Below are 23554 nucleotides of genomic sequence, written 5' to 3'. Positions count from 1 at the left end.
GAATGAATGAATAAAATAAAATCTTTGGACGAGTGTACTTGCGTTGTGATGATATTATATTGTCATTTTGGCATTATATAATGAGTGGCATAAAATGGTTTTAAAATCACAATACTATTGTTTATCGCAATATATTTTGGTGTAATATATCATACAACAAAAAAATAGATATCATGACAGGGCTACAATCAGCAGTTTACGCAACAATTATTTGTGTCAGTCATATTTAAAACTAATCATTGATGACATTAAATGTTCAGCCCCAAAATACTCATTAGTTGTAATTTTAGTTCTTTATGTTTTGCCGCTCTCCTTCAAATCACCTGTTTATAATAAAATGTAATATTAAGTGTGTAACAGTGGCTCAATGGTTAGCACTGTCACCCAACAGCAAGGAAGTTCCTGGTTCGAGTACCGGGTGGGCCAGTTGGCATATCTGTGGGTATAAGTTTGTGTGGGTTTCCTCCGCATGCTCTGGTTTTCCAGCACAATCCAAAGATGTGGTATAATTGAATTGGGTAAACAAACTTGCCATAGTATATGTGTGTGAGTGAATATAAATGGGTGTTTCCCAATACTGGGTTGCGGCTGAAAGGGCATCCGCTGCGTAAAACATATGTTGGAATAGTTGGTGGTTCATTCCGCTTTGGCAACCCCTGACAAATAAGGGGGTAAGCTGAAGGGAAATTAGTGATTGAATGAAGTTTGACTGTTATGCTGAATGACTAAGAAACATTGTTTCACCCAAGAGTTATAAGAAAAATAAAACATTCAATCAACCCTTTAACTGGAAATGTAACCACCCAGTTGACCTTTATTTCTCCATAGCTTATCATTACAACAAAAACTTGTTTTTGCTTAGTGTCAGAAACAGAGTTTAACCAAATTTTAATGGCAATTTTTGTTGGAAATTTTTTTAATGGAAGCTAAAGTGCTAAATTATCACTTTACTTGTTTTATATGTGGCAACAGCATTTCTGCTTGTGATATACTGTATACGTCATCAAGATGGTGCAGAGCATGGCCACCGTGTTGCGAGCTCCTAGCAAACTTTGTTTTGTTTTGTGTGTTTTACTTGTATTTTTGTCATTTTTCGTGCTGGATGTACACACTCTCATTACCTACGACAGACACACACTTTGGGAAATTGGCTCCCTCGTTGCACATCGAAGACCGGACTTTGTCTTTGAGTATTGTTGTATTTGGACTATCTGTATTTTGTACTGTCTGGAGCCAGCACCTAAGCTAACACGTGCTGCTGATGATGTGACAATAAAAGTGATTTGACTTGACTTTGAACCGCTGATTGAAAAATGTAAATTTTTAACCTTTCCACTGTTATTTAGCAGGACTGGAATGGTTAAACACAGATGGTCCACTGTCACTCGGGAAGGAACTATTAGGGAAAGTGGTGCTGCTTGACTTCTTCACCTACTGCTGCATAAACTGCATCCACATACTTCCTGATCTACATCAGCTGGAGAAGAATTACTCCATACAAGGTACATCGAGTTGTTAGGCACGGGCATTATGTTTGGGTATGAATGTAAATAAGAATGTGAGTGATAGATTGCATAATGGCATCTAGCCTGACTCATTTATTTTAAGTGCTCTCCATGATTTATATATTACACGGTTAGATAAATGAAAGGCATCTTCTAACATGGAAACAGCCAATCCAGATGAATGTTTCTTGGCTGTTTTGATTTGAACCATACAATCATGTTGTAGATCATACCCATGGGATCACAGGATCAGATTTTTTTTGGATTTTGATAACTATTTTCTTCTGGTCCAGCAACACATTGGTATTATCATAAAACTTTATCGGATATGGGGCTTTAAATATCCGGGGACCGGACCTGAGGGCAGGGAGTTTCGCATAGATACACCATTCTGCTGGTCTGCGGCTTATTATAGCAGCTCTGTGACCAGTGCTATCAGCTCCAGCTGTCAGTAGCCCGTCAGTAGCCACTCCTGTTGGATCATCCAGGGCCACTGGCAATGTAGCCGTCAGCCCACTCGCTGGCATATCTCACACATACCTTAATGCTGGCACTGCTTTTGGTACATTCTGTTACCACTGCTTTGTTAAAGGAGCTCGCCACTATTCCCAGTGTCTTGCTAATTATTAGAGTTGATCGTTGTTAGAGTTTATTGTTGTTGTTGGTAAATTAAAGAGCAGTGGCCTTTCAGTTTTATGCAGATACTTTGTTTTTATGCATTTTTAATACTGCTGGTTTTAGAAGGTTATTATAGAAATTAATTCAGAATATACTTTTGATTTGTCAGTATTTCAGTGGCTTTTAACGCACAAATTCAGATTTATTTATGGCAACATAGTTTGTACAAATACTAACCTTATATTAGAGCTTTTAAGTTTATATGTACATTTTAAAGTAAATATTCGAGTACTTCCAGCCCTATCCAATGCTTTTTGTGTGATTTATTATTAGGTATGAATCCATTTATATAGCAATTTTCAAGCAGCAAGACAAGTGTTTGTTTTGACAATTACTTCTACTGTAAAAAGTGTCCTATTTAGTTCTTTTTTTCCTGAGTAATGATTTACCAAAATTTACATCATCAAATCAAATTAAATCAAATCACTTTTATTGTCACATCATCAGCAGCATGTGTGCTATGATGAGAGAAAAGCTTAGGTGCTGGCTCCAGACAGTACAAAATACAGACAGTGCAAATACAACGACAGTGCAAAATACAGACAGTGCAAATACAATGACAATGTGAAATTGACAGCGATATCTATAACGAATAGGTATCCACATAGTTGTAGGCAGTATTGTTTTAAGTATGGATTGATGCCCACTATAATGTTATTCGGTGTAAAAAAAAAAAAAAAACTTGACTGGCATACCTCTTACAATAAAATACTTCTTTATTGTAATTTTTTTTGAACATATGTTCCAGGTGATGATGAGGAAACATTTTAAAATCTCATTTTTACATTTACTTTTTTTACATTGAAAAAAATACATTTATTAGAAACCTTGGGTTAGACACTTTGCTTACATTTAATACACTTTCAATTAGGGACAGCCGATACCAAATATTGATTCCTTGTCATGGTGATCGGCCGATACTGACTACCGATTCTGATGCTTCAAGCTTTGTAATGCCTAAAGCACATTTTCCCTCTAAGTATGATACTTAAGTGGAGATCTCTTATATGAAACTTAAATGGAGGTCTCTTATAACCATTATAAATAAATAAATAAATAAATAAATAACAATGCAATTTAGAAACACTGCAAATGATGGAAGAAAAATTCAACATATCTCAAGAAGAAAAAGTTTGGAGCGTAGTCTATATTTGATGCTTAAGTTAAATGCACACCGTAATACATTACTTCTTTACTAAAAGGAAATAGGTCGATAAACTACAGTTTATTGCAAAAACTAGGCCTATATTTGAAAAAGTTATATTATTAAATAAGTTTAAAAATATATTTATTTAATTAATATTTCCAGCCAGGTTTTAGTGAGCTTGCCATATTAACAAAAACTCAGAAATTTCAGTTATTTTATGTAAAAAGGCCTAAATACATGCTAGGCCATTAAAATATTTGCTCATCTCCAGACTCCAACTATTGACAGTTAGTCTATGGTTGCAGCTCCGGACAGTCAAAGCAGCTCAATGAGAGAGTGAGGATTTTCTTTACTGCACTGTTCATTTAACTTAATTAAATATAATGCTTAGAACATCACTGTGCCTCTTATGATCAGTTTTCTTGCTCATTCACTTTCGTCACCATAATTTTCAGGGTATTTTATCTAATTTGAGGGCATCACAGTGCTACTATAAAGAGGCCTATGATCGCAGTGCTACCATGAGAGGCCATACTGTTGAGACACTAGATAGCGGCGATCGCTCGGCTCGTATCACAGCAACTCAAAGCACGCGTAAACCAAAATATACGATCGGTTCATGGGATTGGCCAGATTGACGTGTACCAATCGAATCATGAAATGTGATTTTCGGCCAATACTGATCTCGGGACGATTGATCGGAGCTTCCCTACTTTCAATGTGTTTAAAATCTCTTTCATTTATTTTCATACAGACACCCAAACTCCTTGACACTTATTTATTTAAAGGGCACCTATTGTACATCTTTTGCAAGATGTAAGATGTAAAATATGACATTGGTGTCTCCAGAATGTGTCTGCAAAGTTTCAGCTCAAAATACCCATCCAATTATTTAATAAATAATGTACAATTTTAGTGTCTGAGGGCTATGTAGTTGTTTTTGTAGCCTGCAGCCTATGGATGAAGCTAAGTCAAAAGTCTATTTGTCTATTTGGTATATTTGTGGTGTAGTCTATTCAAGCCTTTCTGAAAGGATGGATCACATGCAAATGCCATTTGCAGTACACAGACACGCACACATATGTGCTGCTACTGACACCATACGGCTGTGGTGATTTATAGTGGTTAAGAATTACACAGCGATTTTACTCTCTTTATTACAAACATGCTCTGTTTTAAAAATATTTTAAAGGAAATAATTGAAGTGCAGCTAATCACTTCACAGAGACTTGTAACATATGTTTTAATCCCAGTTTCTTTGCAACAAAAAAGTTCTGTGGACATGTGTATACATTATAGAAACATGGCGCCGGTCAATCAATAGATGGGCGGAAAAAAACACACTCCTACTGTACATCACGTTGCGATGGGCCTCAAAATCACTGTGATTTGGGTCCTATTTTAAGGTCAGTGATTAAAAAAGAGACATTGTAGCTGCGTCCCAAATGTCCCACTATACATTATGCACTCATGCACTATGTACTTATGCACTTACACACTCAACAGCATAGTATATGTATGTAGTGTTGTCCCAAATGGAGCACTAATGTTTTTTTTTTTTCCTGATGAGGTTTGATGGTTGTCAAATTAGTGAAATAAATGAACAAAGCATTAAATAATACTTGCTGTGAATATTACTGCATTCTCCATCGGGAGGCGCTATAATCACTCTCGTAGGAGAAATTCTCATTCACAATCCAAAATAAATAAGGTTATCCAACATGTGCGCCCGGTAGCCCCGCCCCTTCCGCTACGCGAGCAGAGCTGCTGTCGTTGAGTGTGTGAAGTGTCCATCATTCCACACTTCATTTTACTGGTTGAATGAGTGCAATTAAAGGATAAATAAAGTACACTTATTATTTTTTAGAGTTTTCTGTGTGACCTACTTACACTATTTATACTACACAATGGCGTAGAATAGTGCATAAGTATGCGATTTGGGATTCACCTTGAGTGTTTAAATCACTCCATTATGACAGTGGATACAAAAGTTAATTTTCACCATAGGTGCCCTTTTAAAAACTTTTGTATTCTAATATTTTAAGACCAGCAACACGTGTATCATCAAGTCTGATTTTGACAGTCTGATCTGAACTCAATTGCAATGAAACAAAAATGAAAGAAACACTTGTCATTAAGAAAGCCCTGGATATTTTTTTTTTCTTTTTTTGTTTACAACACCCTTGCTCTCATATTTCTCATCGTAAGTAGAAGTGCTGGTTCTTCCATGCATTTATTCCCCTGAAGGGTAAATCATCTAGGGAGACATGAGGAAAAGTATAGAAAAACATTGATCACATTTTGACTGTGCCAGATGTGATTCAAATACATTTCTGTGCGGAGAGGAAGCTGGCTAAAAGCATACTGAAATGGGACACTGCTCCCCTGTGCGTGTGCTTTCCGTCTCCACTGCTGATCCTATGAATTTTAATCTTCTGATGGATGGCTGAAACCGGAATTTAAAAACCACCGTCCGTCGACTTCAATCATCAGTGGCTGCGTTGCTTACCCCAGGGATACACAATGGGGGAATGTCACTTCCAGTGACAAGGCGGAGAAGTTTGGTTGACATTTTTGCTAAATTAGACAAAGTCAAGCGCAGACTATATCACAGTGCAGAAGACTGGAACAAACAGACAAACAGAGCGCATTGGTTATAATGGAATGCCTAGGGGCTGCATGAGCTCTCAATCAAGACCCCTATGTTTCTCTCGATTGGTTTTAGCATTCTGCATGCATTTGCCAATTTTAGGATGTGTACCTCTGGGATTCATATATACTCTTGTTTCTTTAAAGGGGCCTACACTTGCTACACTTTTTATTATTATTACTTATTATTAATATCTGTGATCATTTACTCTCTTGTCAAAATATTTTGGTTCATCCTCAATATTAGGGATATTAGGGACAGAATACAAATAGTATTTTAATGAAATAGGTGGTGTCACTTCATTGAAAATCGAGGTAACCAAAACTTGTTTCCACCTTAGAGCACAGGTATCAATCTCAGTTCAATCATAATTTGACCATCTGAATAATAATAATATTTATTATAAACGTTTTTTTTTTTAGTTTTCAAAAATGTAATTTAGAAAATAAATGTGAAAATTTCATGTATAATAACACTGGCCTATCATGATTAAGATGTAAAATAAGTCTCTGATGTCCCTAAAATGTGTATGTGAAGTTTCAGCTCAAAATACCACACAAATATTTTGTTTTATCTCTTTGAAACTGCTCGTTTTAGCCTTTGATCTAAAATGTGCAGTTTTGGTGACTGTCGCTTTAAATTCAAATGAGCTTGTCCAACCAGCCTTCTTTTCAGAAGAGAGTAGAGCTACAAATCCCTATGCATCACAATAGTGGCAGGTTTAAAAACAGGACTGAAAGTATCTTTGTGGGAAAACTGAAAATGTCAAAAGAAGTTGGGCAGAAGAAAGTGGTCTATGGGTTAGCTCACACTGAGCTGATGCCAAACAACTAATGCCGATGAAACTCAATTGTGTGTCACATTGCATTGGCTCATGCCTGGTTCCATCTACACCAAAAATCTGTTCATGAAAACACCACGGAGGGATTCGCTCCAACAAATATGTGATGATTTAAAAAATAGAGGCTGGCTATATTCACATGTTGTGGCCACACAACAGGTTTTAAACCCTTTCTAAAACTGAATTTTGCATAACACTGTTCCCTATAAAAGAAACGTATGTAATATGGGCTTCTTTTAGCAATTTGCAAGAATTGGCAAAGTACAACATTTTTTTATTGGTCATTTTGTTTTAAGAATAAGCTCCAAAAGTGACCTGTGAATAAAAAAAAAACACGACCTTTCCCAGTACTGGGTTGCAGCAGGATGGTAGTTTATTCCACTGTAGCGACCCCTGATGAATAAGAGACTAAGAGGGGTATGCTGTACAATGCGATTGATACAGTATGTCTAGTACATTTTGGTCTCCTATAGCAAGCAAAATCCTGTTTCTCATGTCCCCTTTAGACATTTTCTTGCTCGATAGACTTTGTTGTTCTTTTATTGAATGATTTTAAAAAGGAAACTGACTCACAAAGACTGAGGTTTAGTACTATTGAAAACATTCAAAGCCCTGACACACAGACAAAAGATGGTTCTTTGGGATTTTCAGTATTCAAGGGTTTAGATAAAACATGTCAGAAGCAGACACCAACGCAACATGCTTCCACACATTGTATGAGGAGATAAGAATGAACAGCTTTGTGTAACCTGAATGGATTGTCTTTGAATGAACAAAAATTGGATGCAAAAACCTTAATTAGGCAAAAAATAAATTTAAGTAATTGAATTAGAGACACTTTTCTTTTATCGTTCTCTTTTGATTTAGGGCAAGACCTTGATGGATTAAACATTTATTATTTCATAAACATTCTCATTAAAAGAGCTTTCAGAATAACTGTAAAAGCTAAACGCACCTCAGAATGTTTTAATAAAAAAAAAATTTTAAAGCCAACAAGTTTTTAAAGGGTGTATATTCATCCCAATTACAGGTTGTCTTTAAAAAGGTGCTAGCTGAAAAAGACAATCATATTAATTAATATTATGATTAATATTATTATGGGTGACACATTGGCTTAGAGGTTAGCTCTGTTGCCTCACAGCAAGAAGGACGCTGGTTTGAGTCGCTGCTGGGTCATTTGGCATTTCTGTGTGGGTTTTGCATGTTCTCCCCATGTTTTACGGTGGTTTTCTTCCAGGTGCTCCGGTTTCCCCCAGAGTCCAAAGACATGTGGTATGTGTGTGAATGTGAGAGTGTATGGGTGTTTCCCAGTACTCGGGTTGCAGCTGGAAGGGCACCCGCTGTGTAAAACATATGCTGGATAAGTAGGCGGTTCATTCCGCGGTGGCAACCCCTGATGAATAAAGGCACTAAGCTGAAGAAAAATTAATCAATGAATAATTCTTATTATTAATAGAGGTTAATTCATAATTTGTAGTGCAGTTGTTTTTTCTCTTACTCTTACAACACTTACAAAAAATTCTTTCTTATCTACGATTCATAAACAGATTTAAGGGTAAAAAATAATGTAGTTCTACAAAAACTACTGATGACATATAAATATTGTAATTTTAGCATTTTTCTTTTTTTTTTTTGCATAAAATAAGAAATAGTAGCCATGTTTTCATACATCTTTATATGCACAATACCAATGTTTTAACTTTAAAAGAGTTTAGAAATAAATATTTGGTGGAATGAACGTGAATTTCGTTCATACATTCATTCATTTTCCTTTGGCTTAGACCTTTTATTCCCCAGCATACGTTTTACACAGCGGATGCCCTTCCAGCTGCAACCCAGTACTGGAAAATACCCATACAAACTCATTCCCACACATACACTATACTACATGTCTTTGGGGAGACCAGAGCACCCAGGGGAAACCCATGCGAACACGGGGACAACATGCAAACTCCACACAGAAATGCCAACTGGCCCAGCCGGGACTCGAACCAGTGACCTTCTTACTGTGAGGCGACCTGAATTTAAATCACAGCAAATTAAAACATTTGTTATTCTGGCCAGTTCTAATTTTCTAAAATTGATATGAAATAAAATAAAACAAGTATTTACGTTTTAGTCAAACCCATACATAATAAATAAATCCAATAAATTCAGAGAAATTACAAATTTTCAAAGGGTCTTTTAATTTTCTAAATAACGATATGACTTTTTCTTTCTTCTAAAGAAAAGATAAACCAGATAACCCCAAAACAAAGATCATTAGAAAAACAATGATGCAAAGTGTGATGCAAGATCACTGTAAAAACTAATGTAAGAAATGCAAAAGTACAGACGACCATTATTTCTAATGTATGTTTTTTTATGTCTGAAATGTGCACTTTTTTTATTCCATGTTTGACGTAATCTCAACTGAAAAATTAAACGAGGGTGGGACATCATAGTAGCTCCTCCCCTTTTAAAAAAACAGCCAATAGCGTTTTGTTTGGGAAAGTTGTTGAGGTCAAGCACATAAAATGAAAAGCAAATGAGAAGTTTCTTGAAGAGGGCAGGAGATGACTAGAGAGCATTTGATTGGTCAAGATTTGATGAGAAACTGAAATATGAGGTGACATGAAATAAATCATTAATCCGTTTAGGTGGAAGGGACAAACTGCTGGCTTTGGATCAATTTTACATTTTATAAATGTGAATTTTCTCACTGTTTTGGAGCACACTGGCTAATTGGTATTCTAAAAATTACTGAAAGTAACATCTAAAAATTTTTATTTTAATTTAACAGGACCTTTAAATAATAATTCAGAATTTTGTAAATATATGTCAAGAGCTCATGTAACAGTTTGCAGGAATTTATAATTCATTCATTCATTCATTCATTCATTCATTCGTTCATTCATTCATTCATTTTCCTTTGGCTTAGTCCGTTATCTATTAGGGGTCACCACAGCTGAATGAACCACCAACTATTCCTGCATATGTTTTAAACAAAGGCCACAACCCATTACTGGGAAAGAATCTATCTTTTAAAAAGTTTTTTTTTTTATAAAGGTATTGGTACTGTCAACTGGGCTCATGTGGATTTCTGCAATATTTATTTTGTGTAGCTTTTGAAGTGTCAACTTTCTATCAACAACACATTTGCATTACAAAGATTCACATGCTGATGAGTGCAGATTTACTATAGCCATGTAAATTGTCCTGTCTTCTTACTTTAACTTTAGTAGAAAACCCTAAAATTATGTGGGTTTTTTTTTTTTTTCATTTCTGCAGATGGTCTGATTGTCGTGGGTGTTCACTCAGCAAAATTCCCCAATGAGAAAGTCCTCCAGAACGTACAGAGTGCGGTGTTGAGATACGACATCAACCATCCTGTAGTGAACGACAGCGATGCCCGTCTGTGGCAGGAGCTGGAGGTGTCCTGCTGGCCCACACTGCTGCTGCTGGGACCCAGAGGAAACTTGCTTTTCTCCCTGGTTGGTGAAGGGCATAGAGAACATCTCTTCCTTTTCACTGCTGCGGCTCTGAAACACTATAGGGAACAAGGGCTCCTCAAGGACCATAATGTGGGAATCAAACTGTACAGGGACTCGCTACCTCCCTCCATCCTTTCTTTTCCTGGAAAAATAGCCATAGACCCCAGCGGCAAGCAGTTGGCTATTGCAGACACAGGACACCACAGGGTACTGGTGGTCTCCAATACTGGGCAGGTGCTGCACACTGTAGGAGGTAAGGCCTCTTCATGCACTCTTGGATAGAGTTACAAAATTCAAAAGATGCTGAGGTTTCTGTTTATTTTCTTGATAAATTAAGGGACTATGCTTTATTGCAATAAAAACAGGAACTTTTAGTATCTGGATTTTTAAAAAATTGCATTAGTTGTATTTATTCTGTTTCTTTTTATTATTATACTGTCAGTTTTAATTCTTGTTGTGTTTTCTTGTGTATATATATATATATATATATATATATATATATATATATATATATATATATATATATATATATATTAGGGCTGTACAATTAATCGAAAATTCAATTTCGATTATGGCTTCTAACGATTATGAAAAACCATTAATCGAGATAAACGATTATTGCATCATATACCAAAAGCGCGAAAGACCGCGTGCTTATGTGTGTGTGCAACACTGAGACGAGCAGAGGAGCGCAGACATCTAAAGTAATCTTAACGTGAGCGCTTTAATGGTCAAATAGGTGTTAAAACGCGGTGATTAGAGATTATTCATATTAACCCTCATGTTGCAGCAGCTTAATGTCGAAGGCTTGGCATCTCAACGCACGTTTTTACGCACACAACCAATGTCCAGTCTTGCTTCCTCTTCAAGTTTAAATTCACTTTATTTAGCTTATTATAAATACAAACTTGCAATTAATAATGTTGAACCCTTTAGCGACCTCAAAGGTGTGTGAGTTTGGTGTGGTAAAAACTGCATGCGTTCCCTTCCTCAAGTCTTCTTCTCTCATGCAAGAAACACCGACTTTAAAACCCTATGTGCACATATTGCCCCCAAGTGGTGACAGCCCAAATTACATTCAAGTCAACATATAGGCTCCTACACCTCATTTGCGTAATAAACAAACGAGTTGAGAATCAAAAGACACGTGAAAGAGAAACCATTAAAGAGACAGTGCGAAATGCTGCCGCTTGTTTTATCATTAATCAAACGACGAGAAAATTTCCTCGCTGCTCTTGACTGAAGGATTTTTGTAGCTAAAGTGTTTTTCTTAGGGTGAAGATGCTTAAATCACAGTTTGTTTCATATTTTTATTCTATTGTATTTGTTTCTCTTTCCTTTGCAGGGTGGAAAATAACTGTATATATACAGTTGTAGTCAGAATTATTAGCCCTCATGAATATTAGCAACCCTTTTCCTCCAATTTCTGTTTAATGGAAAGAAGTTGTTGTTTTTTTTTTTTTTTTTACGTATTTCTGAACATAATAGTTTTCATATATCATGTCTAATTACTGATTTGTTTAATCTTTGCTATGATGACAGTACATAACACTTTACTAGATGTTTTTCAAAATACAAGCATTCAGATTAAAGTGCAATTCAAAGGCTTAATTAGAGTAATTAGGCAAGTCATTGTATAACAGTAGATTCTTCTGCAGACAATCAAAAAATATATTGCTTAAGGGGGCTAATAATATTGACCTTAAAAATTGGTTTCAAAATATTTAAACCTGCTTTTATTCTAGCTAAAATAAAACAAATAAGACTTTCTCTAGAAGAAAAAAAATATTAGAGGAAATACTGTTAAAATTCCTTGCTCTGTTTAACATAATTTGGGAAATAGTTATTTAAAAAAAACAAAATTCTCAGGAGCGCTAATAATTTTGACTTCAACTGATAATCGTTTTGAATAATCGTGATTACAATTATGACCAAAATAATCGTGATTATGATTTTTTCCAAAATCGAGCAGCCCTAATATATATACCCCTTTAAGCTATTTTTTTCATTAGTCTACAGAACAAACCATCGTTTACAATAACTTACAGTAAGTTATTAAGCTGTATAGAAGTGTCTTGAAAAATATTATTTACTGTCATCATGGCAAAGATAAAAGAAATCAGTTATTAGAAATAAGTTATTAAAACTAATATGTTTAGAAAAGTGTTAAAACAATTTTCTCTCTGTTAAACAGAAATTGAGGAAAAAATAGACAGAGGGCTAATAATTCTGACTACAACTGTGCATGCAACTATGAAAAAAAATAAGTTCTCTGAGTTTACTGGATTTTTGTTTTTAGTTATAGGTGTGAGTAAATGTTATTCTTTTATCACATAAAGGTCTCATAACATAACATTGTATCTATTTGTATATATTGTAACATTTATATCTGTCATTTTGCCAAAAAATAACAATTGGTCAGAATTGCAAATGTTTTATTTGTGGTAATTGAAAATCAGATTTATGCCCAATCCCGAATAAAACCAAATGTTGAATTTTTAACCCCTCTGAAGTTAAAATTGGTATTGTGTTATCTAAATATGAATATCAACATGTTTAAAAATATGCCACCTTTGTCATTTTTATGTACACAAAAAAGTTCTAAATCACTTTTTCTTTAAGAAAGGTCATGGTTTATATTTTACTTTAAGCACAACCATTCAAGTTTGAATTTGTTAAGCTGTTTCAATGACTTCCTTAAATATTATTTTATATGAAATGCAGTTTTTTTCCCTTAAAGGAATTTATCCACCATTTACTCATCATCAAGTGGTCATCAACCTTTATGAGTTCCTTTATTCTGTTGAACACAAAAGATGATGTTTTAAAGAAAGCTGAAAACCAAAAACCATTGACAAATATAGTAAGAACAACTAATTCTATGTTAGTCAATGGTTACAGGTTTCCAGCTTTCTTCAAAAATACAATCATTTGTGTCCAACAGAAGAATAAAACTCAAACAGGATTGGAACAAGTAAATGATGACAGAATTTTCATCTATGGGTGAACTATCCCTTTAAATGCAGGATGCTTTCATGAAATATAGGGCAGTTGGCAAAGCCTGTTTTATAAGTTTAGAAAGGCTGCTAATTTTCTCCTTGGTGAGTGTTTCGATGCTATTTTAGTCCACTTCTACATGGGATTGTCTTTGCCTTTTTTTAGGTCCCTCAAGTGGGAAACGAGATGGAAATTTGTCCGAGGCTCAGTTCAGCTCCCCACAAGGCCTGTTCATAAAGGGAGACACAGTCTACGTGGCTGACACTGAAAACCACCTTGTTAGAAAGGTAAATCAGCAGAATCGGGTCAAGCTTGTTCTCCCGCTGCTAACTCTAACCCAGATCCACTCTGATTGGTGCTTGAAAAACAGTCGTCATGATAGCACTTATGTTTGTCCTCATTAGTTTTTTCCTTTTTCTCCAGATCAACCTTACGGAAGGAAAAGTCTCAACATTAGCAGGCATTGGCGTACAAGGCACTGATAAAGAAGGCGGAGCACTGGGACCACAACAGCCAATCAGCTCTCCCTGGGATGTTACCCTTGGCAGCGCAGGTACTTTTATTATAGAATTTAAGATCACTCCATCTACCTTTATTCCTGCATTGCTCATAAAACGTAATATCTTGTGATTCTGCATTTTATTATTCCACCAGGAGCACTTTCTACATCCCCTTCTCTCCCTCTCACATCTTCTCCCTATCTGTCTTGTCCATCTAGGAATCTTCAATCAGGTTGTTCTCAGAAGTCTTGGCTTTGTAGATACCACACTCGCCTTTGATTTTCACAAGTGTATACGGTGCAGAAAAAGATCTTTGTTCTGCTAAGACGGCCTCTAGTTGTTTGGAAGCGGCCCAGGAGTAAATTGTGTGGTCCGTCAGTTGCTAGTCAGAGACACAGAGCCGAATGTTGTGGCGCTGCCTGAGTTCAACCCATACCACTGAAGAAAAGATATGATCAGAAAGCACTCATGTGGCTGGCTGCGGTTTCAAAGAAGTGGTGCTTCTGCTTTCGTCAAAGATTTCCTCTTTTCGTTTTGCGGTGGTATCTTTTTACCAACAAGATATCCCACAGGTCTAGGAAATTGAATTTAACATGCTTCTAAAGCGTAATTAAAATTCCTGCTTCATATTTGCCAGCGTTATTAAATCAGTCTGCATTATTCAGTCATATCGTTCCATTAAACTGCTGAAGAAATGGATGTGGCTGGCATCAGTTGAGAGAGAGGGAGAGAGGTTTAAAGTGGAGTGTGTGTTTGATTTAGTCAGTGTGTGTTTGGAGCACATTCATTGATGATCCCTGCTGTGCATTAGGTTAGTTCCCTGAACTACAGATTGCTTTCTTGCAGGTTTTTCTACTAAGAAAATACGATTGTTTTTGTATCCTTTATATTTGTATGTTTTTTCTAAGGATGCTCCTTTTAGGAGCTTTTTTGCAGCCGATACTGAGTAACGATTCCTTGTCATGGTCATTGGCTGATACTGAGTACTGATTCTGATGATTCAACCTTAATAATGCATAAAGCACATTTTGAGTCAAAGTATGATACTTAAGTCTCTCCTTACCCAAGAAAATAAATGAAGGATGTTGCATTTAATCCCTTAAACATGTCTCTTATAACCCAGGGAAGGATTAATGGGGCAACCATTGTAATTTGCGTAAATCTGTAGTTTTATTTTTTTTATTTTTTTATTTTTGTGGGGGGTTGGGGGTCTCAGTTAGATTCATCGTCATTAAAGCAGACCTGAGTAATAGTTTGCACCTTCATTGCTTATCATTGTGCACAAAAAGGAGCATTAACTGCTTAATTCCGGACTTCATTTAGGTATAATGATATTGTATAGTCCTATAATGTGCACGTCTGATGAAGCCGCTGACAATTTGCAAGATTTTGAAATCGCTTTGAATGCATGCACGGCTGTGCACACTTTGTCCGCACTCACATTTGCATGTCACGACTACGTGCACTCTATGTACATTATAAATAAAGCCCGGATGCACATATGTTATTGTCCTCTTCAAGTCATCAGTCCTTATCACTTCATTTATTCAGTGCTACAGCATAGCACCTGAAATGTAATACCGGAAATTATCATGAAATTGTTTATGATAATATCAGTTTATAAAAATACATTTTATAATTAATTAAACCTTTTAAAAAGCAGACACTACGCCGAAGGACAGGGAAAGTGATAAACTAATGATATATTTTTCAGGGTCTAATGTTAAAGCATAGGCTGCTTAATAGGGCGTCTCGCCTTCTATCTTTTTTGTCCTCGGTTGTTCACATCCCCGATAACCATTTAGTGTGGACATGTCATGGTCAGAAGCAGCTTTACAGAAAATAATAGATAAAACAGATTCAACAATTTGTAAGAAATGACCCACAAAGCAATTTAGAAACAATGCAAATAATGGAAGAACTCAACATGTCTCCATGAAAAAAGTTTGGAATGCATATTTGATGCATAAGAAGTAAAAATGCACATCTGTAAATGCATATTTGTTTATTGCATTAAGTATATTACAAAAGGTATATTATTAAATATTCACATTTAAAAAAAAGATATTTTACAGTTTTTTTTATTTCATTGATGTTTTCAGCCAGGTTTCCTTCCTCTGTGTGTAAAGCTTTAAACAAACACCTGCTATCGGTTGATGAGATCTGCCAGATTAGCAAGCACTGATCGAGTCATAAAATGTGATTATAGGCCGATACCAATCTCCGGAGCATCCCTGGTTTTTTCTTATTCGATTTACTTTAACTTTTTAAAATTTTTGCTTTGTTTACTTTTTTCTTACATGTTATAGCAGCAATGATTTTGAATGAATCCCTTAAAGTGAAGAGATTTCATGTCTTGAGTTATAAGTTTCATCCAATAGGCTTACTGAGATCAACGCTGTCAGTGTTGACGGCGTTCATGCTCTGTTATTGAGATTTTTCATCTCTTGCAATTTCATCTGATGTAAATCCACCTTATTCATCATGTTTTCAGCATTTTGCTTTGAGCTTAGTGAAATGTTATTTAATTATTTTGCATTCAATAGTCAAAATGGTTCAAGGCAATGCAGCTGCCTCTTACAAACAGATCAACAGATATACTGTAATTATGTAATAGAATATTTGAGTCGGAACCACAACAGCAGTCGTAAGAGTATTTTTTGTTTGTATCCGTGGATAAAGTTGGATAAATAAACCTTCTATTACTTTTATGGTTTGTAATAGATTGTTAGGATGATTTTCAGCATAAAAGAAAATCTATTTATCTTTTATTTAACTCTTTTACTACATAGATTGAGTTAAATCAGTTTAACATAGAAGTTCTAGTAAATTGAAACTGTCGGTTCAGTTTTCAGAGCTGAAGTTCAGTTCAGTTTTGTTCAATTTGATTTTATTTTCACTTAAAAAAATATATATTTTTTTACTTTTACAGTTTATACAGTTTTATGTTCCATTGTAATTATCTGATTTTTCATTCATTCATTCATTATGTGAAAGTTACACAATATACACAATCTGAAGTGTTCTAACTTGTTCTGTATAAAAGAGATAATTCTTGCTGACAGAAAAGGTAAAGTTAGAGGTTTAATCAATTTAAAGTGACAGTAAATGTGTATTTGGAGCTGCACTGTGATCCTTAATAGTTTTTTATATCATCACATCCTTCTGTTTTTAAATATGCCTAACAAGATGGTATAATACTTTAATTATTGTTACGCTGAATGGCACTTTAGTGGGTGTCTTCAGTGAAAAATTTCAGATTTTTTTCATGCAGCCCTTAAGATTGGATCTTTATTGCACTGATTAATACATTTTGGCTTGTGATATGTTTGCCAAAAGTTCTATTATCTGATGCAGTGAGTATTTTTTTTAACAACCCATGTCAGAAGATGTATCCCATGGCTATATTCCAGGATTGTGAAAGAAGTCTTTATTTTCACACATGAGTTGGTCACCAACTGACCTGAACCCTATTAAAAGTCATATTGCATAAGGCTGTCAGTGCCATGATGACTGCACAGCACAATCAAACACTGCACAAAAATGCTTTCTTACTTGTCAACTAGTCCAAATGTTTTAAAATTCCTAAATCAAGAAGCATTTTGTAGTAAAAAAGATACTACATAAATATGGTTTTGTTTTCAGAAATAATAGGTTTAAAAAAGGAGAAATTTTCCTTGTTTACCCCAAAGCAAAAAAAAAAAAACTTTAATTTTGACTTATTGTTTATTTAAACAAAACTGTATTTTTAACTTCAGATAAACAATATTGTTTTACTTGTCTTGAAAATAATTCTTGATTTAAGAATTTGAGATATCTGTAATAAAATTCATTTTTTTGCAGTGAAACTATAAAGAGGGTCCAGCAAATTATTAGCGTGTTACTTTTTACTTTAAAAAAAATTAAATCTCCTTTCTTAAAAGCTCAAGCAGACGTTATCTGAAGCATTTTGTCTGACAAACTAATACCTGCTTTAAGATTTGTAATTGCCACTTCATCATTCATAATCATCTGGCTAAAGAAGTCTGGTTTGCGTTTTCCCGCTTCATTTGTTTTCCTCCTTTGAGTTTCAATTTAATTTGGAAATACCGCAGTGCGTCTTTGTCCTTCATCACAAATTTCATCTACTTTGGCTCATTCTGTGTTTTTTACCTTCCATCCGTCCCTGATTCCTTTGAAATCTTGCATGAGGAGAGTTTTACTCCCTTCCTCTCCATCTCAGTCCTTCTCCATTTCTCTTTCCCTCACTCTTTCTTTCCCTCTGTCTCGCTCTTTCATGAATATGTCTTGTTAGGCTCCAGCCCAGCAAAGAAATTGTCCCTGATAAGCACAGAACCATTAGAGAGGTCTATTGTTAGACACAAGTACAGAGCCCCTCATTCCTGATTCCTGATGGAGAAAACGCAGCGCAATACTCTTGAGTATTTGTGCACCCTCCACGCGGTACTTAAGCTGATTTCAGATGTAAATTCATTGGTTTAGGTCACTCTGTGCTGTGCTGGACTGCATTGTATACTTTGTTATTTTCAGTCCTCTAAGCATTTCAGTCCTTGTCTTTTGCAGCTTCCTTTCCACGAATAGGACACAAAAATAGGGCTTCATTTTCATTCTGCTATAACAAAGGGTCAGTGAAAGGAGGCTCTGATCCTTTTGGAAAATACTAAAATAGTAAACACTAAAAATGAAAAGATACAGTGTAGAGTAAGGTTTGCACAAAACGACTTAAAGTAGATTCATATAGAGATGTCATCTGGCATATTGTATATGTTGAATTAAGTTATTATTTATAATGTATAATTTTTTAATAAATTTAGGTAAAACTTGTTAATTTATTAATAAACAATTTTTCTTGTGCTAATTTTAATTATAGATTACAGAATCTTCTAAATTTTTTTGCTATTTCTGTGCATAAGTTTTAAAAAAGTCTGCAGATTTATGTGTAATGACTTTGAGAGTATAGTAACTAAATACCACATTAAATTAAATAAAAACTAACCTTTTAACTTGTATTTAAGGTGTGCGATGCAAATCCAATTAGAACCACTTGTTTGGTAATAAAGTAAGTCTCTCATGTATTACACACTTACCGGACCCTTTATTAGGTACACCTTACTAGTACCGGGTTGGAACTTCTTTTGCCTTCGGAATTGCCTTAATCATAGATTCAACAAGGTGCTGGAAATATTCCTCAGAGATTTTAGTATATATTGACATGATAGCATCACGTAGTTGCTGTAGATTTGGCGGCTGCACATCCATGGTGCAAATCTCCTGTTCCACCACATCCCAAAGGTGCTCTATTGGACTTAGTTCTGGTGACTGTGGAGGCCATTTGAGTACAGTGAACTCATTGTGATGTTCAAGAAACCAGTCTGAGATGCTTCACTCTTTATAACGATGCGTTATCCTGTTAGAAGTAGCCATCAGAGGATGGGTACACTGTGGTATAATATAGGGATTCACATGGTCAGCAACAATACTCAGGTAGGCTGTGGTGTTGACACAATGCTGAATTGGTACTAATGGTCCCAAAGTGTGCCAAGAAAATATCCCCCACACCATTACACCACCACCACCAGCCTGAACCGTTGATACAAGGCAGGATGGATCTATGCTTTTATGTAGTTGACGCCAAATTCTGACCCTGCTATCCAAATGTTGCAACACAAATCAAGACTCTTCAGACCAGGCAACATTTTTGGTGAACCTGTGCAAATTGTAGCCTCAGTTTTCTGTTCTTAACTGACAGGAGTGGCACCCGGTGTGGTTTTCTGCTGCTGTAGCCCATCCGCCTCAAGGTTGAACATGTTGTGCGTTCAGAGATGTTCTTTTGCATACAGTAACTCTGTTGTAACATGTGGTTATTTGAGTTACTGTTGCTTTTCTATCAGCTCGAACCATTCTGGCCATTCTCCTCTGATGTCTGGCATAAGCAAGGCATTTGTGCCCACAGAGCTGCCGCTCATGGGATATTTTCTTTTCTAACCTAATAAAGTGGCCAGTGAGTGTATCTAATAAAAGACAGGAAATATTGCTTTAAAAACTGTATTGTAAAGAAATCATGCAAACATTTGCATATTGTCCAATAATATTACTTAAATATTAGCATATTACTTATTTTAAAATGAAATTTTTTTTTATTATTCATTTTTGTGTCTTGTAACACATGGATGTTTTACTAGGGACTTTTTCAATTGGTCAGTTAGTTCTCTATAAAGCCAATGTTTAATTTTTCTTTATTACTTTAAAGGGAGCACCAAGACATATTTTTGAGACAGGCACTTGACATATACATCAGCTATCATATACCTTACTTTATATGGTTATGAGCAAACTTGTTTACTTTGCGGAAAGACATGTGCGTGCATGAAAGGGAACGTTTTCATGAAAAGGGATAGCAAATAGTACAATTCTGTCATCATTTACTCACCCTCCAGCCTCCTTTCTTTTTCCTGTTAATCGCAAATGAAGATATACTTAAGAATGTTGGTAGGGGAACCAGCTGTTGACTTCTGTAGTATTTTTGTAACTAAACTATGGATGTCAATAGCTACTAGGTTTACAACTTTTATCAGAAGATTTTGTTTTGTGCTCTAAAGACAAAAGACTCCCATAAATGTTTAGAACCACTTGAATATGAGTAAATGGTGTGGATTTCTTTATTTTTTAGGTGAACTATCTCTTTAAAAAGATCTAATAATGTGATTTCCACACAGCTTAAACGGATATTATGTGATAGGAAGGTTGTGCGTGTTACCAGTTGAGATCTTGTTTACCCTTGTCTCATGCACACTTAACGAAGAATTTGCTCTGTTATTTTTAGCAAGCGAATCAACATTAATATATCTCAGAAAAGGTAACATGTTTACTATACTCTGTTTGTGTTTATGCAGGAGGTGATGTATTGTGGATCGCCATGGCAGGAACGCATCAGATCTGGGCTCTTTTCTTGGAGGACGGAAAGCTTCCCAAAGGGAGGTGAGCTCCTCTCCATGTGTCATGTTCTGTACAGACGAGGCAATGTTCACATAAAGCAGCCACGGGGCTGCCCAAGTGATGTAATTTTCTGGGCAGCCACACAGTTCACTGTTGGCGGAAATTGCTCTGATCGTCCTGATACAAAATGCACTCTTAATTTTATGTGCTGTTCGCAGATGTAGCATTTCTCTTGATGTTTATAAAGCTGTGGTAAGCACTGATAACAGCTTTAAAGGGGACATACTGTATTATGCCCCTTTTCTTACGACACATAATAAGTCTCTGGTGTCCCCAGAACATGTCTGTGAAGTTTCAACTCAAAATAGGCCACAGCTCATTTATTATAACTTGCCAAATAGCCCCTATTTGGGTGTGTGCAAACATAAGCATTGTAAGCTTGCATGTTTAAATGCAAATGAAATGCTGCTTTTCAGAACAGGGTGGAGTCTTTACATACTATTCTAACACTACATAAACAACAAAACTTGTGAATGCAGGCAAAATGTCAGAAATAAACTATTTAAAGGGCCATTAAACCCCCCTCTTTCGGTTCAAGTCTACCTCTAAATCTTTTTTAAAAAATGCATCATAATGGGTGTGGAGCTCTGCAAGCAGAGGGAGGAGTGGGCGTGGCCAGAAGAGCAGGGGAAAAAAGAGCGGAACGAACAACTGTTGTCAGTTGGCTCACAAAATCAGATACAAACTGTGAGGAGACCCATGATTTTATAGTTTACAAAGTTAAAATGCAAAGAATAAGTCATTTAATGCCCTGCTACATATGTTATTTGTAATTTTATATACGCATAACCACAATTTGTTATATTATTATAAAGATAATCATGTTTATATAACGTGTGACTCTACTGGAAATAACAAACTTACGTGTGCAAAAGATTTTGTATTGTTGTTGATACAAAGTCATACAATGATGGAGAGGAAGAGGTTACCAATTCTAGACTAAACCAGGATGTATCTGAACCGTTTGTAGATCTATTTAAATAGATGTTGTGGAGTAAACTCTATTCAGATGTGCTGGCTCCTGCAAGTAAACATTACATTATTTATACATTTCTCTAATCTGTAAAGTTGAAAAAGTCTGTCACCAGAATATAACAGTGCATAATAAGTATGTGTTTATGAATTATGCTGAAGGTGAGCGTTTTATGAATAAAATGAATGACATAACTGATTCCTGTGAATACAGGCAACTTTTGATACACATCATCACCACAGCATGTTAACACGCACATTATGAAAATTAAGTGACTTGTATATGAAGTTGTAGCTTAAAGCATTGGTATTGACTCATCCTACAGAAATTGTGTTGAACAACTGTTGTTGGTTAAGCAATCTGCCAATAATTATATGTAGCCAAATATGTGACATTTTACTTACATTCTTTAACACGTTTTAGGCACTTTTCCACAGCATGGTATGGCATGGTTTGGTACAGCTATTTTGGGGGCTTTTCCACTGCATTCTAAAGCTAGTACGTTTTTTTGTTGTTGTTGTTTTTTTTTAGTACCACCTCGGGTGAGGTTCGGAGGATTCCGTTGCATTACCAAAACGTTTCGTGTACACTTTTGATCACTGATTGTTCAGACAGAATCGTCACTACCAGCATCATTAGATTTGCGACATGTGCAATCCCACCCACATTATGTGGTTCTTAACGGCAGTGGAAATGCAAACCGAGAAAGCAAAACCGCAGTGGAAAAGCAGCATTACTTTAAAAATGTAATTCGATCACAATGACCTCAGTGGCTTGGATGCTGGGATTATATTGTAGAGACTCTCATGTTCATTGGTACATTTATCTTTCTGCTCCAGACATTCTAAATATAAACTACTGATGTGGGTGTAAACATGCAGGTTAAGGGCTGGTAATGCATAATAAGATCCCCTTCTTATGTTACTAGAAAAGTGAAATCTGAACAGACTGTTTGGAGAAAAATAGGCTTATCAAAGCAGTTACTAGGATTTCCTTTCTTGCATGTTCTTTGTTGGTAGATGCACAAAGGACATGATTACAGAACGTAAACACAGAAAAAGTCAGATTTTAATGATATCATTTAATTTCTCCTAAAAAATGAAGTACTTTTTGGCACTTTCACATGCTATTAGATCTTAACTGTAGATATTTTGTCCATTTTATCACAAGAATTATTTTAGATTCTGACAAATTAAGTGGTACTTGATTGTTGTAATCAGACTTTATCTGATGGCTTTTTCAGCGACAGCAAAGCAGGAACATGTGTGCGCTTTGCGGGCAGTGGAAATGAGGAGAACCGAAATAACGCGTACCCTCATAAAGCAGGTCTGGCGCAGCCATCAGGCTTGGCTCTTGCCCCGACAGAGCCCTGGGAGAGTCTCTTCATCGCTGACAGTGAGAGCAGCACCATTCGCAGCCTTTCACTGAAGGATGGCGCAGTCAAACATGTGGTGGGGGGAGAGAGAGACCCTCTGGTAAGCTTTATGTGACATGTTTACAGGTCTGAACTTGTCTAACATGTTAGAGATCAGTGTTTCACACCCTTATTTGCTTTATGTAGCCCCATAATAGATTTATAAAATATTGATGCTAATATATATATATATAGAATAATAGAAAGTTTAGTATTTATAAAAAGTTCTTTAGGTACTATTAAAATAATAATTTATATTTTAAATTAGCATTTATTCATAATTTTATGTGATATGCATTTTCTAGTTTAAGTTTAATTTTTGTCATTTTAATTTGTAATTACTTTATTAGAAATACAAAAAATCACTGAGAAAAAAAAAT

At 35.6% G+C, this 23554-nt stretch overlaps 2 protein-coding genes across 4 annotated transcripts in view; one reads left to right on the top strand and one right to left on the bottom strand.

The window, feature by feature from the left end:
- The window catches only part of dclre1a (DNA cross-link repair 1A (PSO2 homolog, S. cerevisiae)), an 81371-nt gene that overhangs the window by 16887 nt on the left and 40930 nt on the right, over window positions 1–23554 (bottom strand). The window lies entirely within an intron of this gene.
- nhlrc2 (NHL repeat containing 2) overlaps window positions 1–23554 on the top strand; it is a 41264-nt gene that overhangs the window by 1606 nt on the left and 16104 nt on the right. For 2 of the 3 annotated variants that reach the window (XR_012388061.1, XM_021480365.3), the window contains exons 2-7: window positions 1350–1502; window positions 10092–10547; window positions 13457–13578; window positions 13715–13844; window positions 20685–20769; window positions 23004–23235. Coding sequence is in view for 2 of the 3 variants with exons in the window: in XM_021480365.3 (XP_021336040.2) it covers window positions 1350–1502; window positions 10092–10547; window positions 13457–13578; window positions 13715–13844; window positions 20685–20769; window positions 23004–23235 (1178 nt within the window). In the remaining variant the exon portion in view is untranslated. Of the gene's footprint in view, window positions 1–1349; window positions 1503–10091; window positions 10548–13456; window positions 13579–13714; window positions 13845–13945; window positions 15304–20684; window positions 20770–23003; window positions 23236–23554 lie in introns of those variants that run through there. The other variant, XM_073918568.1, reaches the window with a different exon arrangement.

This window comes from Danio rerio, chromosome 12 (assembly GCF_049306965.1).
Source record: "Danio rerio strain Tuebingen ecotype United States chromosome 12, GRCz12tu, whole genome shotgun sequence".
In the NCBI taxonomy this organism is placed as follows: domain Eukaryota; kingdom Metazoa; phylum Chordata; class Actinopteri; order Cypriniformes; family Danionidae; genus Danio; species Danio rerio.
The sequence above is the reverse complement of the archived record's forward strand: the minus strand, read 5'-3'. Positions and strand labels throughout refer to the sequence as shown.